At 40.9% G+C, this 22,825-nt stretch overlaps 1 protein-coding gene across 8 annotated transcripts in view; it reads right to left on the reverse strand.

The window, feature by feature from the left end:
* Nucleotides 1–273: 273 nt before the first annotated feature.
* SCUBE2 (signal peptide, CUB domain and EGF like domain containing 2) overlaps nucleotides 274–22,825 on the reverse strand; it is a 669,241-nt gene continuing 646,689 nt past the window's right edge. For 4 of the 8 annotated variants that reach the window (XM_086955987.1, XM_086955986.1, XM_086955985.1 and 1 more), the window contains 2 exons: nucleotides 9,373–9,452; nucleotides 274–3,466 (listed from right to left, as the gene is read on the reverse strand). In XM_086955987.1, coding sequence (XP_086812113.1) covers nucleotides 3,314–3,466; nucleotides 9,373–9,452 — 233 coding nt within the window. In that variant the 3' untranslated portion in view covers nucleotides 274–3,313. The remainder of the gene's footprint in view (nucleotides 3,467–9,372; nucleotides 9,453–22,825) is intronic. The other 4 variants (XM_086955982.1, XM_086955984.1, XM_086955981.1 and 1 more) reach the window with 2 other exon arrangements.

Genomic DNA, 22,825 nt, shown 5'->3' on the forward strand with positions numbered 1-22,825 from the left:
GCAGCCCACCTGCTCCCATGACTGCTCAATTTACCAACTGCCACTGCTTGAATGCCAGAGGAATCTGGCTGCAAGAAATTGACAACATGCTACTGTATTTTACTGTTAGGTATCAACAAAAGGAAAAAAGCCATAACAAAATTAAATTAAGACATTACTAATGAGAAGAGTAAAATCAATCAAGATCCCACTGGTAAGGAGACAATCAATCTGAAAGAGCTATTCTGAAATAGGAAACCTAGAATGTCAAAAGAAACACCAAGATCTCCCAAGAAAAATTTACATCAGTATTTATTTCAGTTACTTTATTTACAAGCATCCATTTACATTAAAAAATCAATACATCTATATCTGAAAACAATCCATACAGTCCAGGCCTTCCACTACAGAGGCAGTTATGGAGATTAATAGTTTTCTAAATGTGAAATATTGAAATCTTTGACAATAACAGATTTTCACATTTTGAAAAGCAAATATTAAGGGTGGTTTCCTGTAAAATGAAGTTGAACTTCAATGTTTGTGTTTGAATAAATACATTTAATATTTAAGCCGCCTTTCAATGTGTAGCATCAAAATCCCACGCTGATGCTGTGTTGAACCACCAGCTACATAGTTTAACAATTATAAAATCCATTGTAAATAAAAAAAAAAAACAGAACAGCACAGCTACACTTTTTATGGAATACTGCCTTATTCATCTGGATACTGTGAAACAATCCACTCAAATGAAACTGTGGGCATTTTTATTCAGATGAAGAAGTGGTTGCAATATTACATACTAAGCTATCATTCTCTGCAATTCAATATTTGCTATTGAATGTGCACCTTTTCATGATCTGTGATTTAAAGAGTAAGTGCAAACAAAAATTAATTATGTTCTAGAATTAGTTTCCCAAAGAAATTCTGATCGGGAAAGCAATTTACTACCATATTTCAACATTGGCTTGAGGCATTGCCCAAGTGTTGCTCCCTTTTATGCCAAACTGAAGGGACAGAAATTTCTTCAACAAAAGTTGAGGTATAATGGTAAAATGGTGTGTGCTCACAGCACATGAATAGTATGTTCCCACTGAAAGTAGCGTCTTAAGTTGATAGCAGAGATCTTAATTGACAGTATTTGAAGCGTGTAAGTCGACCAGTAGGCTGTCAATGCGGCCAATGGCTAGAGATGGATAAAAGGGGAGGACAGAAAAAAATCTTTTCAACAATTCTAATTTATCTTAACAGAAGCCTTTTTCTCATCTCCTCAATATTGGATTTATAAAGAAAAAATATAATTAATCCCCGCTTGCAGACTTAGGTAACCCTGGTGATTTACTGCACAGTGGAAGACACAACAGTTTACTTCTCACCATTATACTGTACATAGGTGTATCTTAAAAATCACCAGAAACTTAAAACAATCTACTAGAGCATTCTTTTAAAAAAGAATATCCAGTTAAAAGACACCTATTACTATAAAGGTAATTGGGATGAAATTTAATACATCCATACTATATATAGAAATCTGTAAATACATAGAGCTGAATCCTTTTCTCAACTTATTTCAGAACCTACATGAGAATGGGTACGATCTTCAAAAAGATGTGTTTTTTAGCTTGTACATGTGGATATTTTCAAGATAGGACAGAACACAATGGTTTTGACAAAGTGACCTCAAAGAGTGTAGCTCAAATCTACAGTGATCAGTCAGCTTTATTTGAACTAGCATATATAAAGGGTACTACAGGGATGAATGCAATATTCAGCCAATGGCATTAGAAGTGTAAATAACTTTCAGCTTACATTGCTAAGCAGAAAGATCAAAGAGATATTCAATGAATTTCAAATGTTTAAATCCCTTGCAGAAGACGAGCAGCAAATTGTGATTATGAAGAAGAGACAAAGTGCACACAATTTTGAATGACTTGCACCATGAGCAGGATGACTGATGCCAATGCCATGGCTAATTCAAAATCTTGCAGAGTGATGCTAATGTATTCTTCAAGTCTTTCTCAAATTAATGTAATTGACATTTTCCAAAGCTTAAAAAAACCTCATATTCTTTGCTACAAAACAGGAATTACCACTATTTTGAAGTCAGTTAGTAGAAACCCAAGTGATGTGGGCTATACAGGTCTGAACTGTATATTTCGCTATCCATATATAAGGTTCTCAATCAAAATCGTGTTAAATGTGTGTTTGAAAAATTCGAACTACGATTTCACGACTGCAATCCCAGCATACAGAGAACTAATAAACAATATGCCCCCATTTATATTTAGTTTTTGACAAGTTGCACAAATAGGATGCTTTCTATTGTGCAGTATTTGCCAATTTATGTGGAACAATCAGTTAACAATTGAGATTCCTGCCAACAGAAAACAGCGTATACTTACTTACAGACTAAGTTACGTATGCACGCTAGGAAACCTGGTGCAAAGAGAATGGTGAAGGGAAATAACTGAATGTAAATGCTATGTTATGCAATTCCTGCAAACATGTAGGGTTCTATGGATTTGTTAAGCAATCACTTAGAGGTTATTCTACCAACAATGCAGGCTCTTAGCAAGCCAAAGTCCACAAAGAATGAATCACCAGCATTCGTGTTTCAAAACTTTCTATGCATTTATGCGCCATCCTAAGTAACTAGTTTATTATTGTAACAGGTGCGTTGAGAACTGGTTTTCTAAAAAAGAAAAACAATGGAAACCAAAATACATTTAGCATACTTCTCAAACATGGTTTTCAGCCTCTTTTTAAGAGGAAAAAAACAATATGGTGGTTTAACTCATGGACTCACAGGTCCGGCAATATTAGAGTATTTCTTTCTTTAAATATTGTCCATATGCTTTAAACTTATTTTTCTGTTGGTAAGTCCTTAGTTGAAAATATAACGAGAAACAACTTAATGATGGCTGTTCAGCACTGCAATCTGATGGGTTGAACCAATGCTTATCTTGTCAATATTCATCTTAATCCTGCATTTGTCCATTGCTGCTCCTCAAGCTTATATAGTAGTGTCCAGATGTTGTCGCTCCAAAAATGTCCACGACAACTAGTCTTAATGTTATGCAACACAGACTACCTTATTTAGCATCTACACAAAATAATGAACTCAGGCATTCTAGAAAAATAATAAAATAACATTTTGTTTACAAAAATATGTACAGCACCTTCCAAAAGTCTTATAAATGATCCAGGGGGACCAATTTCCAGATTTCATTTCATGCGCAAAAAATCAAAAGGCAGGGCCTCGTTGAATGCTGAAACCATATTTTGCACACAGAGCATGTACTCCTCATTGTTCGTGACAAGGTATAGTTCACAGTAGTTATTTGTAAGGCCTCAAAAATCTGGAAACTTTTGAACGTAAGAGTCGGATAAAGGACCTCGGGAACATCTCTCTTGACTCTTGAGCCGTATACTTAAAATAATTCTGGGGGTGCGCCAAGACATCAAACAAAGCCTTTATAAGCTTCTTGTCCTGCAAAAAGTAAGCAAAACATTTTACACACAAACAACCCAAAGAAAACAACTGCTTTTAAGTTAAACAACATAATTATGAATAGCCCAAATGAGCAATGTTACCTGATGGTAGGATTTCAAGAATAAGGACAACAGCATTTTATCCACAATGCATATCACATAAGTGTATGAAATTTGCTCTTACCTGATTATGATGAGGTAAACAAATATAATTAGAAATCAACAATGAAAGCAAACACTCTTACCAAACGTAAATAGAAGCTGCACTTTTATCTCAGCGCAAGACTTCCTGCATTGCAGCATTATGAATGTAATGTCAGTACCTTCATTGATATGTATAAAGTATGGGGTCTGGGTGCTGCAGTGATTATTAAATGAGCTTCTCAAAGATGCAGAGAGATCAATGCCTGAAGTCTTATGAATGGTAAAGGGCTCCATAAACAATATCATTAATCATTCAGAGTGCAGGAATATACAAATGTGTTTTCAGTTTCTGGAAGAAAAAGATATTACTTTGGTGTATATGGATGGAAGATCTAGACCTTATGAGTCATTCACACACAAAAGTAGTTCAGAAATTGATAGGCTTGTCACTGATGACTTAATACCAGAGATTGACATTGCAAATTAAATTGATACTTATCATCAAGCAGTCTTCTCTTCTAGCGGCCTTTCCAGTTTATACACCAAATTGTTCTGTTTCTTTGTACAGACAGGTACCATTAACAGAGCTTTACCATGCTCTATTTGACTGTTCAAATATGTCATTAATAAGAATTTACCTTAGTTTAACGCCGATATTGGACAACACCAACAAATGGATAGGTTGTTAGTATGGTTATTATGTCAATCTAAGCAAGAACCTTTAAACCATTTACAGTGTCTATGGGAAAATCTGCAGAAAGCTCACAGTTGAGTGGGGAAGCATACGGATGTCTCCACAGAGCAAATGCTGCAGTGCAGTTTACATCATGTAGCGCAACTCCAAGTCAATCAATCAATTAATGGATGAAAGGAGGGAAGAAGACATATAGTGCCAGCAGTGTAATGCCATATCCTGTGGAATGAATTCTGTTTGAGGGCTGATCTGTATCCAGAGAAATGTATCTTAGTAGAGATTGATAATGGCGGAAACACCTTACTAAACACCCTCACTTCCTCTGTACAGCCCCTTTTCAGTGCCTTATAGGTTTAGGCTTCAAAGGAAGGGAATCATTAATGAAATTCAGTAATTGAGAACTATGCATTTGGTCATACAGCACCCACTGCACAATATCAAAACCTCACAAGGTGCTGCACACCTAGGCTTGAAGAAAGCAAAGGTGAAAAGGATGATCAGGCTAGCTTCCAGATTCGTCCCTTAGGACTGGTATTTAAGTGACCATTATGCAGCCTCAAGTCAAACAAATGAGCAACTGCATGTTCTACTATGCTTGAAAATCACTCTGGGTAGCATTCCAACCCATCAAGGAGATGTTCTTACAAAGTGCTGCTGGGCACAGGACAGGGTTGATGTTGTTAGAAAAAAAAAGACTGGTCTTTTGAAGAATGTGATGCATTGGTGAACCCAAGGTCTGCCCCTGTAAGACACCGTTCTTCTAAGGATGGTTGTGCACAGATTGAAAAAACTATTTGAAGAGTTAACCAGAGTTAAGCACTGGTTTACTAAATGTATGCAGAGCATGCTTCTGCTCAAAGGTACAGACCTGGAAAGCAGCTTCCAAACATCTAGGATTTCAAAGAAATCTAGCATTACATCCCTATGCTGCTCGAACACCTTCACCCCTTGCCAAATGTCTCAGAGGAGGCTCATTTTTGCATTTTCCAGGTCCACAGGCATGAATGAATACTGTGCTCTTCCTCACAAATGTTTACTGATATCACAATCAGTCAAGAATAACCATTTTTGGATATACACTGAGCGTATACAGCTCAATATCATGGGAAAAATAAAAATAAAACAAGTTACTTACCTGTAACTTTGGTTCCCCAGTATTGGTACTTTCATAGATTCCCATGCTTTGTATCATTCCTCCGTCGTCGGAATGGGAGCCTCAGTAATAGAAAAATACCATAGCAGTAGGTACAAAAGTGAAAGACAGGCATAGGCCTCATCTCATTTTGTAGCCTATCCGCCTCTTTTTGTAAAAGAGACCAAAAAAATTGCAACAACCAATCAGAGTAGCCTCACCCCATAGAACCCTCGAGAGAGCCTCAGATTTTCGTAGCCGTTGTGTAAAAGTAACTACATGTGCTGAAGGCTGAGCTTTCCCAGGGGCGGTGGGTGGGCGCAAGGGAATCTATGAAAGTACCAATACTGGGGAACCAAAGTTACAGGTAATCAGTCTGTTCTGTCTCTCCTCTGAAGGGGAAGCTTTGCAATGAGTTGTATTCAGAATGGCACCCAGAAATCTTGCCGACCTGGACGGAAGAAGGACAGACTTGCTTCTGTTTAGACCTAGACCCAGATGACTGAAAAGTAGAGTACAATCCTCGACTGCTTTTGATGCTGCTTGAGAGGATGGAGCTTTTATCAGCCAGTTGTTCAGATAGGGAAACACCTGCAGAGACTGTCCCTGAGAAAAGCTGCCACTGGTGCCAATACCTTTGTAAATATCCACAGTGTAGATCTTAGTCCGAAAGGTAGGACTCTGAACTGAAAATGGCTCTTGGCTACTGTGAAGCGAAGATACCTCCTGTGGGCCGGATGAATGGGAACATGAAAATATGCGTCCTCTAGATCCAGAGTTGCCATATAATAGCCAGGATTTAGGAGACGCAATATATCCTGGAGAGAAACTCGTCGTCGACGGGAACGTCGACCGGACCGTCGATGGAGAGATGGACCTCGTCGACAGTGGACTGATAGTCGACGGTGTCAACGAGTTCGTCGTCAGAATCATCACAGCTGTCCTCGTCGTTCTCGTCGATGTTGCAGCCGTCGACGCCATCTTCGATGTCATCATCGTCGACGTCGAAGATGTAAGCACCATAGTCGACGAGAAGGAGACAGGTACCTTAAACGTCGACGAAGATATCATTGCAGCTGCCGTCGACGAAGCTGCCGTCGACTAAGCTGTAACTGAACCCAAGTCTATTTTGGATGTTGTCGACGTACCAGATGTTTTCGTCATCGACGGATGAGTTTTCTTATCCAATTTTCCTTCCTGAGGGACAGTAGAAGGTTTCTTGAATACCTTCTCCTTTTCAGATGGTGGAGAAGCAATAGAATGGGTTTTCTGTGCCTTCTTTGAGGACTGTGTCTCCTCAGTCTGTCCCAGCCTCTCCTTTACACCTCGGTGAGGAGATTGTTTGGGACTGCGCCTTTCAGACCTATCAGAGGTCTTTTGTAAGGCCTTAACAGGGGGCTCAGATGATGTTGAAGGGGAGGACCTACCCCTTTTCTCTGATCTTCTGGAGGACGCAGCTGAGGAAGAATCCTCACTGTCGGATGACAGAACCTCCTTACGAGACTTCATTTTCTGCAACCAGGTTAATAAGCGGCCTTCCCTGTCTCTCAAGGTCTTCGTAGAGAAAGTTCTGCAGATCTTACAATCTGCGGCCTTATGATCTGGGTACAAGCAGTATATACAGTCTTTATGCTTGTCCGCAATGAACAGCCTCTTCTTTGAGCAGGTAGCACAAGCTCTAAATAATGCCTTCTTCTCCTTATCAGACATAGTAGAGTAGAAAAAGTAGAAAAATTCCAAAACTGAAGAGAAATCTGAGCAGAGCTCAGTGGAGACTCCCTTAGCACAACGTGCGGTAGAAAATCTGAGGCTCTGAGGTTCTCTCAGGAGGGTTCTATGGGGTGAGGCTACTCGGATTGGTTGTTGCAATTTATTTGGTCTCTTTTACAAAAAGAGGCGGATAGGCTACAAAATGAGATGAGGCCTAAGCCTGTCTTTCACTTTTTGTACCTACTGCTATGGTATTTTTCTATTACCGAGGCTTCCATTCCGACAACGGGGGAATGATACAAAGCACGGGAATCTATGAAAGTCCAATACTGGGGCAAGGGGGCCCTAAAGTCTACTCAAACAAGAGGGGAAAGGAAGCATTCTGGAGCGAAAGATCATGACAGTGTTGAGAATTGACAGCATAAATGCCAAAGAGGTATGCAGCTTGAAACCACAGATCAGATATTCAGTAATCCACACCACAGGTTCCAAAGTAGGAGACAAATAAAGTTTCAGTCCACATCACTAAAGCTATTAAAGGGCATTGACTAAAAACAGTGGACAGAAGAAAATCCACAACTACTGTAGCAGTACTCTAACCCACTCATGATGGAGCACAACAGACCAAACGGCAGACAAAGCATTGCCTGGCTAAAAGATAACATAGTTTGGTGCATGGACCGATATAAGGGATACTAAACAAATTCAATATTTTCTGAACTGTTCTCAGCTCACACTCTAATCCTGTTGGTTTCGGAGTAATCTCTGATAGATGCTTAATCCTCAGTGAAGGAATCTGTTACATGACCCTGGTGAGTTTAAGCATGGTGAAATCTGTTGTTCATTTCTAAAGAGGCTAGAAGCTAATGGTGCAGTCTAAAAAACAGAGCTCCCTGAAAGGAAACTGTAAAGCATCAAGTCTTGGAATAGCTTTGGAAAGCTGATGCAATAGTTTTTTTTTGTTTTTTATTTCAAGCATATTTCACATAAAATAAGAAAAAAGGAGAAATACCACAAGTTGACAGTTGTGTGCTTACAAATAGTTTTATTCAAAAATAAGAACCATTGAAAATTAATTTAAATTGAACTGTAGGGGTGCTTCTAGCAGACAGGAGTAGAAAATATATTTTTTTTATGCACCTCAAAAGAAAAAAATATGATTATTAGAATAAAGAAAAGGTACTCATGGTTTAGAATTACTGTAACCGGAAAACATAGATTAAACACAAAAACATTACTAAAATAAAATATAAGTTTTTTTTAATCCATATTTGTAAAGCACGAACAAGGTTTCAAGGCGCTGGGGGCCGTCGGGGAGATTAAGTGAGCGATTGCCCAGAGTCACTTGATGCTGAGCTGAGCTGCCGCCGGCGCCTGGAATTGAACCATGAGCCTCACGCTCCAGAGTCAGCTGCTCTGGCCGCAGCGCCACACATCTCCCCTCCAAATGATAAAGAATAGAAAGATAACAACATTGTCAAAGTAAAGTATTGAAAAAACCAGCCCTGGCACTGAAGTGCACTATAGGTGGATAAATACAAGTAAGAAGACAAAATGCCGACACTCACAATGGAGGAGAGACAGTGGCTAAAGTCAAGGGCATAATGCCGGCCCTGGCAACATGTGGGGGTTTTAATCCTTAAAGGGACCATCAACTCTCCCATGTACGCCTATTATGCCTAAGGCCAATGAATATCTGTTATATGTGGGAAACTCGAGATACCCTCATCAAATTATGAGGGGGGGTGGATTATAGTGCATTAGGCCTCTGGCTTAAGTGGTTTGACCCACTGCCCCATAATATATATTATGGTGGGCAAAAGCAAATTGTAAATTACAGATTAACTGATCAATGAATAAAAGTGCTGAACCAAGCCACTCCTTGTACGGATATATTGTGTGTATTTTTATCTCTAGGCCATTGGAATCAACGTTCTGAGCGTGTAGATATAGTTAGGGAAACCGATGGAATAAATTTGCTGGGCTGCTATGTTGTATGAAATTGTATACATTAACTAATAAAAAAATTGCCCAAGACGTAGCAATATTTGGGTCAGTCTCTAAAAACAGCTTTAAAGCGGAAACGTACTAATACATATATTTCAGCTCTGTAAAAAAAAATCTAATGTCAAGTATACAAATGTATTAATTCAGAAAATCAATTATAATAAAACGACTTGCACTTGATGGTCAAAAGTACATGACATCCAATGAGCGAATTTACCTTCAATATTTCCTGGTGATTTTCAGACGCATAAAGTCTCCCATCGCGAACAATGTCTTCTATGAGCTCTTGGTAATCCTCTGTTGTGAACAAAGGACAAAGGCATTAGCCGTTTAAATCAGGCAGAAATAAAAGAAGTCTAAACACACATCTTTCACGATAGACATCCGGCCTGAGTTCAAAGTCACCACAACGCCTCTGCACGGAAGTATTTACAGAACGCCCCATCTCGAGTTGAATCCACTTCAGAGCATTTCATATTCATTCACACACAATATAACAAAGCCAGAAGAGGAGGCAGGATACCAAGGGCTCGGTAGGAATGTTTGCCAAGTTTACATCCAAATCTTGGCTCATATTCGGAGTTTCTCAGGCTAGCGCTAAAAGATTGCACCCACACTTCTGGGAGAATGTGTTTATATATCTCAGCAGCCCTTGGTAGTTAAGGGCGTCTTTGCATTCCATAGAACGCAGATTTTTTCCCTTTTTCTTTCTTCCATCCTGACCTATTTCCGTCATCGCTGGGCGAGACAGTATACAAAATTCAACTCTTAAGTGTGCTAAATTTGGAACGGATTGGTGAAACTGTTCAAAGGTTGGAAGAGCAGCTCTAATACATACGAGTTTTCACATTCATATGTGCTCTTATATAGGCAACTTTGTCAGAGAATACGTCTGAAACCAGGGAGAGTCCACGAAATAATAGTGCCACAGTGGTGTTTCTAACTTTACGTGCCTTTTGTTGGTTTGATTATTTTTTTACCAGCTCTTTTGGAGATACAGGACCAAATGTGAGTGTACAGTGCACCCATGTGCCAATGATGTATAGGCTGTAAAATGTTTACGATCTTGGAAAAATTACGGAAAATATTTTGCAATTAAAGGGATAGCACAAACCTATACATTTACAATACACACCTACGCACCACCCCGTGTTTGTGAAAAATCAATGGAAATGGAGATTAAAAAACAAAATGCACAGCGGGGGAGCAGGTGCTGCAAAAATCAAAAGCAGGAGGACCTTCGCCCTGCCCACTTAAACGGGTAGGGGAGAGATCTACAACCATGTTTTCCATTGAATTAATTTTCATTCTAACTGTACCATTATTTATGTGATTTATACATGGAAATACATCTAGATATTTACTACAAGATATTCCCGTGTTTGCTTTGTTACTTTTGTCTCTTTGTGCATTAATTGCGTAAGTAATTTATTTTAATTGCTGGTTTGAGATCTGTTTAGACTGAACTATTTAATTATTTCAACACAATCAATCAGAAAATGTATTCTTTAAACAAAATCCCTTGCTGGCATCTTTGACTCGATACTATTTGAATCGCCCAAGCCACCAAGGGTATATTGGGTTCTCCCACGATATCAGTCTCTACAACCAACAAAGTACTTTTACCCCAATGCCCTTGACCGCTTGGACAAGGGAAGGGCAACAAGTACATCCCAGCCTTGAGGGGCCAACCACCACCGCCACTTATTTCTCAGATTCAGACGTCATATCTGTTGTGGCAGAGAATTCAAGTATCCTATTGATTAGCATCTTCGGTGAAGCGCAGGGCCGAACTGGCCACTCGTGGTATTTGCAAGCCTGAACTCGAGACAAAAGCCAGCACTAGCTGTCATGTGTACAACTGAAATGTATTGGTAGCATGGTGGACCTAGACAGCATGGTTGTGAATAGGCCATGTCAGCAGTCTATTAGCATGGAAGAAAGAGACTGATACACTTGTCCGTGACAGAGAGTGACAGTGTGCGGGTTGTTGGGTACTACCACAAGTCACCATTCCTCAGAGACTGCTTGTGTAGCCTCCTCACACTACAAACCTGCCCTCTTCCATCAGCAACAGCTTTTCTAGCCTCTTAGTCGCCTCCATCACAAGGAACTCTCCACAATCATGTCAATCTTGGGCAGTCTTCTGGCTGTCCTCCTATCCGCTCAATTATGCTTCTCAATCCCCTGGTGCTTTTTCAGGCTTGTGTTTTTCTCACTGGCAACAGATGAACTCTCCTCACCCCATAGGCTCCGTCCCTGTCCTCTCCTCTTTGCATTATTGACACTATTGATCCAAGAGTTGTCTTGTTGCACCATTTTTACTCCGACAACACCTAAATCCTGTTCTTCCTGGCCCTTATAGATTTCCGCCCTGCTTTTGATTTTACTGCCATGGTATTGTGGAATACTGAATGGTAGCTCCATTACTTACCCTCGTCTGCTGCATCTCATCTTTTTCAATCCTGCCTCCATTCTACTGTCTCTGTCTGTAATCTCAGAGCTTTCTTTTAATGCAATATGCCTGGCCCACCTTTATGTAGTAGACACTCAATTAGTGTAACTTTCAATGCAGATATACCAATGATCCATAGGTCAGGAGTTTGTTTCCTAGCGAAGGCAACTACGCCTTCCAGCCTTCACAGGAAAATGTAATGCCATTAAAGTGGCTATTACTTACAGGAAGCGGACTTTATCGCAAGGTGTGGGGATGTCCTGTACTCAATTTATTGGGAAACACTGATACGTTTCACTAATGAATCCACAATTAGAAATCTCATTAAAACTTCGGAGACATCTTGTTCTTTTTCCCCGCCGAGTTAAGTTGAATGCTCTCATTGTCTATATTTATACATTTGGCAGGAACATTGGCTCTAGTAGTAGGATATGCTGCAGGAGTAACCCATAAACCCACAGGGTCCAGGGTAAAATTTGTATCTCACACCAATGTCCCACGGGGCAGCATTATAAGCAGCAATTTGTCATTCCTACAATACTTGAACCAATATATTGCCATTACAAATAATTATAAAGCAAGCAATGTGACCAAATATAAAGTAATGAATATTGATTTAATCCATTGCTAATTCTTCCGTAGCGGCATCAATTATGATTTATGAATCAAAAAGTCCGGGGAGCCGGCTGAGACCTCGTGGGCATTGGGGCTCCACCAAGGCACCCCAACAAGGATATGGTGGGTGCCCTGGGTGGGCACAAAGGCACCCACCCTTTATTGGCTTGGCCCCAGGAGATAGGGTACCTAGCCTGAAATCAACTTGGGGAGGGCGGGGTGTGACTCCATCCCCATTTAAAAAGTGGAGGGCCCCGGAGGATAGGTGCCAAATTGGTAGGTATGCACGCCCCCTTTATAATTTGGCCAAGCCCTGGGAGATGGGGTACCCGGGGCTGAAATTGGCCCTGGGAGGGGGTCTGCGTGCCATCCCCATAAATCCAGTGGTAGGCACCGAGGGATGGGTTCCCTGGGCTAAAAACAGCCTGAGTAGGGGGCCACGAAGTCCCTCCCCTAAAAAAAATGTGGCAGGTCCCAGGGATTGTGTCTTCAGGGCTAAAATCAGCCCAGAGAGGGGGACATGTAAACCCTCCCCCACAAAATGTACAAGGCCTCGGGCGGGTCCCAGGGCCAAAAATCGGCCAAGGGAAGGAAGGTTGTGACCCCCCCCCCCTCCCTCCGGGGTTTGCTGCCTTCGGGGGTTGGCCACAGGGCATGACCCAAGGCCAGGCCATGTGGCCAAACCCCTGCTATGCATGGCCAAAACCTGTGCACAGCGTGGGATTGGCTGCATGCAGGGATTTGGCTACAGGCCCTGTGGCCAACCTGGACATGCAGTGAGAGGGGTTAGCTTTATGCAGGGGTGGGCGGTGGGGAGTGAGTGGCCCCAGGCCAGGCCCCAGGCCAACCTCCCACCATGCACGGCCAAAGCCCATGCACAGAGGTAGTTGGATTAACATATGGTAATGAAATATTACTTTACGTTTAAAAAAAACTAGAAATTCACTGAAAAAAACAAAGGTTGCAGTGATGTTATTGTTAGGAAATGGTAGTTAAAACACCTTAGAAAATCACACAAAAAAACAAAGATTTTGGGGAGGTTATAATTAGGTCCAGATTTTACACACACAAAACCATAGAAATTGAGCCGCTATAGTTAGAGTAATCTCAAGTAAGTATAACTCATGCCTTAAGGAAACTATAGCTCAGGCCCTTGCCTTGCACTGATAGTTACCTCACCTATTACATCACTCATGACATTTTCTATGGCATCTATGATAATATCACTGCAACATTTGCCGTAAAATTATTGATGAGGAAACTGTGCATGGCTAGGGTACGAGTTAAAGTTACCTTAGGGCACAAGTTATAGGTCCTTAAAATACCGATAACTGCTGAATTTCTATCAATTTTAGTGCTTAAAATCTGAACCTTAAAATCCCTGTAACCTTTGTTTTTCTCAGTGAATATATGTACATAAAAACATCGCAATGGTTCCCGCGCACATCTCCGTCATCACCTGGGCCAACCTTTGAGAAAGTTCACAGTGAGGTGAACGAAACGCGTCAGGAGTGAAACTGCCCATCTGTACTAATAAAGTGCTTTCAGCAACAGGTGTTGTTTGTGCGGCTCACTTCCCCTTTCAGGAGAAGAAAATTGAAGCATATATATATATATATAAATCAGACTAGCGAGCCAGACCTAAAATGAGTTTAAATCCTACCCCCCTTCTTCTGTGAATAACCCTCGTTAAAGCTTTCTTATGAGTTTATAAACCGCAAGATTATCTCAACCTAGATGTTAATTTTTTTAACATGCGGTTAAGGACCTTGATGAAAGGCATACAGTTGAAAAATCAATGTACAGTGTGCATTCTGGGGGTGTTATGCCTAAAACACAGTTTATGTGTGCTCAAATTACATAGAAGTTGGTCAAACAGAATTAAATTGTATTCAGTGCCAGTCGCGACTAGAGCCGGCTGCTCTAGACACACTTCTCTCCTGTCAGACAGATCTGAATGCCAACATCTAAATTCATCTCGAACCACAGCCTGAGGTGAACCTAATCGTGAAAAAAACATTTCTTTCGAATTGTCTGGTGTTTGCAAAACAATTTATTCTCACACAGACGAAACAAAGAGACTCCTGAATGTAAATTAGAATAAGTACTTTACTTGCCAAGGACATAATCATTTTCAGAAGCAAGAACTGGAGAAAGAATTTCATTTGAAATGATGCGTTTTTAATTACGGCTATAGTCATGATCAGTTTTGAGCCCCGCAAGAAGGTTATATGTTATGTTATGTTATAACCTATTTGTAAAGCGTACTTCGACCAAGGTTTCATGGCGCTATTTCGAGCAGTTCTGAGTTGGCTGTTCTGACTTGACTTCAGTAGGGTCGGTTTTACTCATGTGCCTGTATGAACAGCCATGTCTTAAGCTGCTTTCTAAATTGAAGCAGATCGGGGCAAGAACGGATCTCCCATGGGAGTGAGTTCCATAGTTGTGGTGCCAGATATCCAAAGCGACACCCTCCATGCCGCTTGCGTTTGAACTTTGTGCTCACCAGCAGATTTTGATGTTTAGAAGGAGATCACGGGTTGGACCATATCTCAAAATCAATTTGTTAATAAAAATAGGACTATAACAATTTAGGGACTTAAAAGTAAGACAGGCGGTTTTGAAGGTGGCCCGTTGAAGCAGTGGGAGCCAATGTAGCTTTTTTATCAAAGATCTAACCGATTGCCACTTAGGCTGCTGATAAATCAGTCGTGCTGCCTGGTTCTGTACAAGCTGGAGCCTCTTGATCTGATAAGAGGGGAGGCCTAGATAGATTGAATTCGCATAATCTAGATGGGATAAGACTAGGCCAATCACAACTTGTATCAGTGCTGCCTGGGTGAGCAAGTTATGTATCTTCTGGATCTTTCATAGTTGGAAGAAACATTTAGAGACTACTGTGCCTACTTGGGTGTTTAAAGACAGATCTCTGTCAATAGTCACCCCTAGACTTCTTACGGAAGAGGAGGGTTTAGGGAAAGGCCCTAGTTCTGCTGGCCAATAATGAGGGCCCCAGGAGATACGACTATCTCCTATCAGCAATACCTCTGTCTTTCCGGGGTTCAGCTTCAGATGGATATAATCCATCCAATAGCGGATGAACACCATAGTATCCTGAAAGTTGGCGATAGATTCAGTGGAATTATCTATGGTGAAGGAAAGCTGCAGATCGTCTGCGTAGTTAAATATTGTTACTTTCCTCTGTTTTAAGGCGTTGATCAGGGGGAGTAAATAGATGGTAAACAGATGTGGGGATAAGGAAGAACCCTGGGGAACGCCACATGTGTGATAATTTTATGCTACAGGCATGCAGTCGTTTATTGTCTGGCCTATTTTAGACCCTCTGAGTTCAGAGCACTTTCATTCGAATCTGTGTTTGAACAATGTCTCCCCCAATTTTAGTCTTTTATTTTGCTCTCGAATCTTCATGACGGAGCAAGTTTTCTTTGGAAACTAGCATTTCAAAGGCTGTTCCACAAGAGTGTTTGCTGATTATGATGGATGAGATCTGAGAGCACTGTACCCATGGTGAATCTTAGTGCCAGGTTCTGATGGGATCCCTCAGGAAGCTTCACTGGCACACCAAACTAGATCCGAGTTCTGCCAGGATTCGGTGGGGCAGACAGAGTAGTCTACAGCTACCGGCTTTATCCTGGTTACGGGGCTGTAAACCATTCACCGCAATGAAAGGTGCACAATGTAAAACACAAAGCACAATATTTCCATAATGTTAACCCAAACTTGTTAATGATATTCATTTTTTATAAAACCATAATTATCAATTCTTGTGGCAAACTACTACTACATAGCTTTCATTTTCTACCCAATACAACAATGGCAGGATTAGCTATTGGAAACCTGACCTATGATTTCTACATAAGTATAAGTTTTTTCATGACTAAATTTTGGACTCCAGCTACCCCATGTGGTTTAGAAGAGGATATCAAAACAAGATGGCATAAGATTAGATCTACAAGCGCTATACAAATACAAACCTCTTTCCCTCTTCTATCCCGCCACCTAACCTTCTCTACCCAAATAACTGAATAACATATTCACTACTCAAATTACTTCATATTTTACTATACTAATTTTCAACACTAATCCTTTATGGGTTCCGGAGTGGCGTGCTACTTGCCAGAAAAGTGCTTCAACACCCATCAGGGGTAACAAGTGCTATATGAATGCAAACCTTTCTTCCCTTTTATTCCTCCGCTATCCTTCTCACTCGAAATAACTGACTAAAATCCACCACTGAAATTACTTAATATTTCACCATATTAATTCACCACTAATCCTTTATGGGCTTCCTGAATAGCGTGCGTCAACAAGCGCTATATAAATACAAACTTTTTTCCTCCTCTGTCCTTCTGCTATCATTCCAAATCCAAATAACTGACTGACCCTATACACCACTTAAAATGTACTTGCATGTTTCACTATACTAATTAAACACTAATCCTCTATGGGTCCCGGAGTAACGTGCTGCTTGCCGAAAAAGCGTTTCGACGCCTCGTCAGGGGTAGTAAGCGCTACATAAATGCAATTACAATACAATATACAGTTGAGACTTGGTGCCGACTAGTTAAATGTCAGATATCTCTTAATAAATAAAACCATCCAATCTTAAGAGTGTGTTTTTTCTTTATCACACTGAAGAAAGGAAGCATGGACAACAACTGGAAAATACCGGACATAATACACCTTTTACACTTTTGAGGAGGTCCTGACCACCTATACATATGCATTTAAGCTGTCTATACTTAAGCTAAGTGCTAATCCCCTTGGTATAGCAAATAGCATTAAAAGGCTACGAAGAAACCTCATTCTGTCATAGTGATTACGATTTTAAGGTGCTAACAAAGAAGAACCAACTTGGTCTGTAGATCTCAAATAGATGATTGTCCATAAACCAAGGTTGCTACACTCTGGTAGGAGAAAATTGTACCAACATTGCTGACCTGAATTTTGATTTGTACGTATAAACAGACTCCATCGATTCATTAACCAGTTTATAGTGGTTTGTTTTGCAAAACTAGGAGTTGCCTTGCTTTCTCTATCTAAAACAAAGCCAAGGCAGGGGTGCTAAGCTTTACTGCTAGTAGTAGTATTTGGAGGTTAAGGTTCGAAATCCTGCTCTCACAAAATAACTCTAACACCCTGGGATTAAAGCTGAAAGCAGGCCCTTCCTGCAAGTGCACAAACTGAAGAAATCCCTAAAATGGAAGTTCTTTCTTACAGGGTAAGACTGAAGTTAAAGTCTCTGACAAGGCTCCGTGTACAAATTGATAGATTCAAAATGGTTTTACTTTTTCGGAGCTGTGTTACTGTGCTACAAAAGCAGAAGGAGGCCTTCTAGAGAACAAGAATATACATTTTGAGTTTTCTGAACTTAACAGCCAGAGAGGATGGCACCAGTCACCAGTGCTATTTCATAGAATGATATTCAATGCAGCCCACAAGCATGCATGACCTAGTAAAAGCCATCCATCTAAGTTGAATCTTACAAGCACCATACCATTAGCAGGGAATAAATTCATGATTCATATGTACGAGTCCTACTCTAACCAGGCCTTACTGTGAGGCTGGTCATCCTCACAGCACAAATCTTCGTTGTCTTATTAATTTATTTTTTAATATAAACTGAAATGTGTAGGATAGGATATTAGGTGAGAAAAGGAAGCACACATTATGTAATGATTAGCTTCTGCATGTCTGGCACCATTTTGGAAAAATCTCAGATGAAAAAGCCAACATTCCGAAAGCTATTTTGTCTTTATCAAACTTCGTATGCAATCATAACTGCATCGCTGAGTGTTGAAACACCAATGTTGGCGTTGATCAGTTGATCTTAAAATGCGCATTTCTGTCAATCAGATTTTGCTTAATTTGGTTAATTCATTGATGTCCACAACTACAAGGCAGGCTTATTACCAGGATTGTATTTAAAAATCAATCCGCTATGGTTAATACTTTTTCTTAAAAAGGCCTGACCTTTAGGCACAGTCAAAATGCACGAAGCAGGAGTCTTGCTCCTGTTTACATTTCCAACATATGTTTGTGATCTGTAAATTAAGAAAATACAAATTGAGAGGGCTTCCGATATGTCTTGAATAGCTACTTAAATTGGCTAAGTGGCGACCATCCAACCTTCATAAGTGCTGCGAAAGAAAAAAGATACCCATAAGCTACAAAACGCAATAAAGTGAGGGAATGTATGCCTATACACGGCCATTGGCTAAATTAACCTTAACAGCTAAAGAGGGTTCTCTCTCAATGAAGGCAGTTTGTTTCAGCTGAAAAGTCTTTGGTTTGTCTTAAGATTTTGAAGCCTTGCAATCCAACGGATGACTGTAATTCTGTGGGTGCCCTTGTCACCAGAAAATCTTGATCACAACTAACCATTTTCGAAGGTCTGGTTCCCATGGGACATCATACTGGATGCCGACAAATTTCTAGAACATTTGCGTGGGATCAGTCACTGGTCTCTGTACTTTATTTGTCCTTACTGGGCAATGGCTACTGGATCCCTGGTAGCTCACTAGACTGGACAATGAGACTCTTGCCACCTTAAATTTTCAGGATTAGTAAGTAATTTCACAAAATGAGCGCTTGTGTGACTTTAACTGGCAGTTTTTGTTTTTCTACTCTAGGAAGTACATATGGCTCAATATTAACCTACGCGAATACGTTTGTGTGTGTGTTGTCCCCTACACTTTACATCAAACACACGTTAAATAGAGTGAGTTCAATTTGGAAATCTCATATTCTAATTAAGGCCACAGACCCATTTAGATTTAACTGTTGGCCAAAACATGTCGACTGAAGAATGCAGGAATAACTACACTATCACATCCATTTTCTTTCCCCTATTAAAGTAGGAATCCATGCAGATGAGTAATTGTCCTGATTGTTGTAGAACCAGATAATGAAGCATGCCAAAAAATGTAGGTGAAGTTTTATGTGCCCAACAAAGGATGATCGGCATCTAGTTTGTCTCACTATTGATTGAGTTTTGATAGGTGTTAATCTTCAGAGGATTGCTTTGTGAACCTGCATACCCCTCTATCCCCTTGTGCTGTGTTTCTCAAAGCTGGATTTGCCTGTCTGGAGACAGGCTGTTATGGTCCAATTTTTAGGTCTCGGCCTACGTAGGCTGCGCATGCGCAGTCTCAATGGCGAGATTTTATGATTTTAGGTGACTTCACCTAGCGGGCTTTAAGCCCCGCCCCTCTTTTCCGTTGGCTGGCGTTACCGTTTAGGGTAAACGGTGGCCAGCCATTGCAAAAGAGTGTCCTGTGACGTACATTTTTCTCTTTGTAGTCCGTCCCCACTTGGACAGAATTCCCCGACTTACTGCTGGCGTAAAAGGTTTGTTATCTTGTTTATGGGTCCAAACAGATGGCCCCATAAGAAGATAATAAACCTTTCAGGCCAGCAGGAATTGCACGCACAGCCATCTGCCTTGCCTGCCTTATAATTCCAAAATCATGCCATTTTCGCTTTCTCGCTCTCCCAATGTTTTACTATCCAATGCAAGCAAATTGGAAAATACAAGGCTTTCGGTTTTCATATATTAACCTCCCGTTGGCACTACCCCATCCCAGTACCCACCTGCCTTCAACCAGCGTTCCCACTCCCTACTTTTAAACGTCGCTCGTTGCCGTAACACGTCATTAGGATGGCTACCACCAGGTCAGCTGTGTCGGTTTTGGCCCCAAATGGGTGACTAGTTACTGTGAAGATGTCTGCGGGCACCGCCCTACTGCAGGTACCGAGATGGTTGGCGTGTTTTGAGGGGTGCTGTAACAGCAGTGGGTTTCATCAGGTGCAAATTCCAGGAAAAAAGCGTGAACAGTCGCAAATTCCCCCACTAGCGGCGCCATCTTGAGTTGGGTTGAATTGTATTTATTTGTATGGGTAGCAAGAACGAAAGGTAAACTAGAGCGGAGAGTCATTCTTTCCTGCGCCACCTTGGTTTGGTTTTTCTTGTCACTGTGTGAGGCTGTTATTTGGAACTGACTTTTTTTTTATCCAACATATAAATGAGAATGTGTCCTAGTGATACTGATCCCCAGTGGTGTGCCACAACTAATTGGTACGCTTGTTGAATTTTAGTCTTCTTACGATTTACTATTGACATGGTTCTCCTTCGCCCCATCAGATGCACCTCACCATAAAAGCTGCTCTCCGCGATATTGCACTTTGCCACCCTTCTATGGTGACCCTGCGCACCAAAAATCCTCAACACGATAGAGGTCTTTTCATTATGGCGAACGTCTGAGTAGAGTGACACGTACGTTCATATCAATGTATTGCCTCTCGTAAGGCAAAAACTGATATATGAGAAGTTGATTAAATCGTTTAAGTCAGTGAAGTTAATAATTTAAGGGGAGATATAGTTGAGTGAAGAAGGAGTGACACTTTGTAAACAAGATCGAGCTTATTCAGCAACTTCGCAACAACGGCTACCTGACTATCCAGAATATGGTTGACTAACGCTATTTTTAATTCACAGCATTCTTCTACATAAAGCCTGATATGCAAGATTGTGTTATTACATTATCTTAATCTCTGTAAATGAATATTTAGTGCCATACAAACTCTTAAGTCTGTCCCTTAAATCATATAGAGTAGTGTTCACTGGGACTTCTCCACAGACTGGGGCTGCTGCGTCCCTGCACGGAGCTCCATCACATAAGGTAGGAACAAAGCCCTCTCTCAATAAGCACTCTCCCCAAGGCTGTGGGGTAGGAGAAGGCAGGGGGGGGGTGCTCACCAGCCAGATGTGGAAGCATATGTCAATAGAAGCACTGTTTTCAGTGCACTAATATTATTTTTTTCTTAGGTTAAGATATGATTTCGGGAACAATGTGTGTTGTAGGACAAGAAACCTAGTAATCGGGAGCATGTCTTTCTGATAGTCCTTACAACTTTACAAAAATGTTTGACGTTTGTTCTTAGAAATGCCACAAGAACGAATATACATAATGTGTTCTGTAAAGTGATTTGAAAGTGATGCACGTTTATTATTGAGGTTTAAAGAGCGTATGGTTCATTGCAGCTTGCCTTGCCCACACGTCACAGCCCCTTCCCTGGACCCCGTGCTGAGCGCCCCCTGAGTCATACATTCATCCTGTCAGAGGGATTGCGCTATCTCTCCACACTGCTGCTTTTCTCTACTTCTTGCCAACAGAAGTACTCACTCTCTACTACTCTCTCTACTCCTCACTCTCTAATACTCACTCTCTCCTACTCTCTCTACTCCTCACTCTCTAATACTCACTCTCTACTACTCTCTCTACTCCTCACTCTCTAATACTCACTCTCTGCTACTCTCTACTACTTACTCTCTACTACTCACTCTCTACTCTCTACTACTATCTACTACTCACTCTCTGTTACTCACTCTACTACTCTCTACTACTCACTCTGCTACTCTCTACTGCTCACTCTCTACTACTCGCTCTCTACTCACTCTACTACTCTCTACTGGAGAAGTGTGGCTCACTGGTTAGAGCAGGCAGACCCTGAAGCAGAGGTCAGACCCGGGACCAGGGTTCAATTCCCGACGCGGCAGGGTCTTGAGCTCAAATGTCCACGGACTCGATAATTCTCACTTCGGTGCCTGACCTAATCATGGGTTCACACTCTGCAACTCTGGGCATTAAGCTTGCTTAATCTTCACAAAGGCCCCCCGCGGCGGGATGCCTGGCTTTCACCTTGGGGATGCCCGGTAGGGGCTATCTCACAGGGAAAAGCCAGGACGGGTTCCCAATGCAAGCGCTTAGAGACCCCTGGGTGATAAGCGCTATATAAATCCAATATACAATACAATACAATACTCACTCTTTACTACTACTCTACTACTCACTCTCTACTCTCTACCTCTCGCGTTACCTCTCTCTCTACCCTCTCTCTCTAGTACTCTCTACAAGCACGCACATATATATATGTGTGTATATATATATATATATATATATATATGTGTGTGTATATATACATACATAAATATATATACACATCTGCATATATAAATATATATGTAAATACAAATATAAATGCTTGCATACATGTACATATATGCATACATATGCATGTTATGTACATGAAAGTTTAAAAAGCACTAATAAAAGCGAAGCTAAAAAGCCACCTAATTACAAACAGAATTGCTTTAACTTAAACGAGGGTGAGACCTAATGCATTTTCAATGCTTGTTACTTTTAAGACATATCATTAATACGTTTTATTCACATCTAAGACACAAAAAAAACCATACTGATTTTGACTTAAAATATATCTGACATTGACAAAAGCTAAACACTTGTCTGAATGTAATGTAATGTATAATGTAATGTAATGTATGTATGTAATGTAATGTAATGTATAGGCATTTATATAGCGCACTACTTACCCGTAGGGTCCCAAGGCGCTTCGACCGCTGCGAAACCCTTCCTGGCTTCCCTGAGAGATGGTCCCTTAATGGGTATCTCAAGGGTGAGACCAGGCATCCCCGGCGGCTCTGGTGGGGCCGTTAGTGAAGATGAGGCAAGCTAATGCCCAGAGTTGCCGAGTGTGATCGCTGATCAGAGTGGGCACC

The sequence above is a fragment of the Lissotriton vulgaris genome, chromosome 2_1 (assembly GCF_964263255.1).
Source record: "Lissotriton vulgaris chromosome 2_1, aLisVul1.2, whole genome shotgun sequence".
Lineage (NCBI taxonomy): Eukaryota > Metazoa > Chordata > Amphibia > Caudata > Salamandridae > Lissotriton > Lissotriton vulgaris.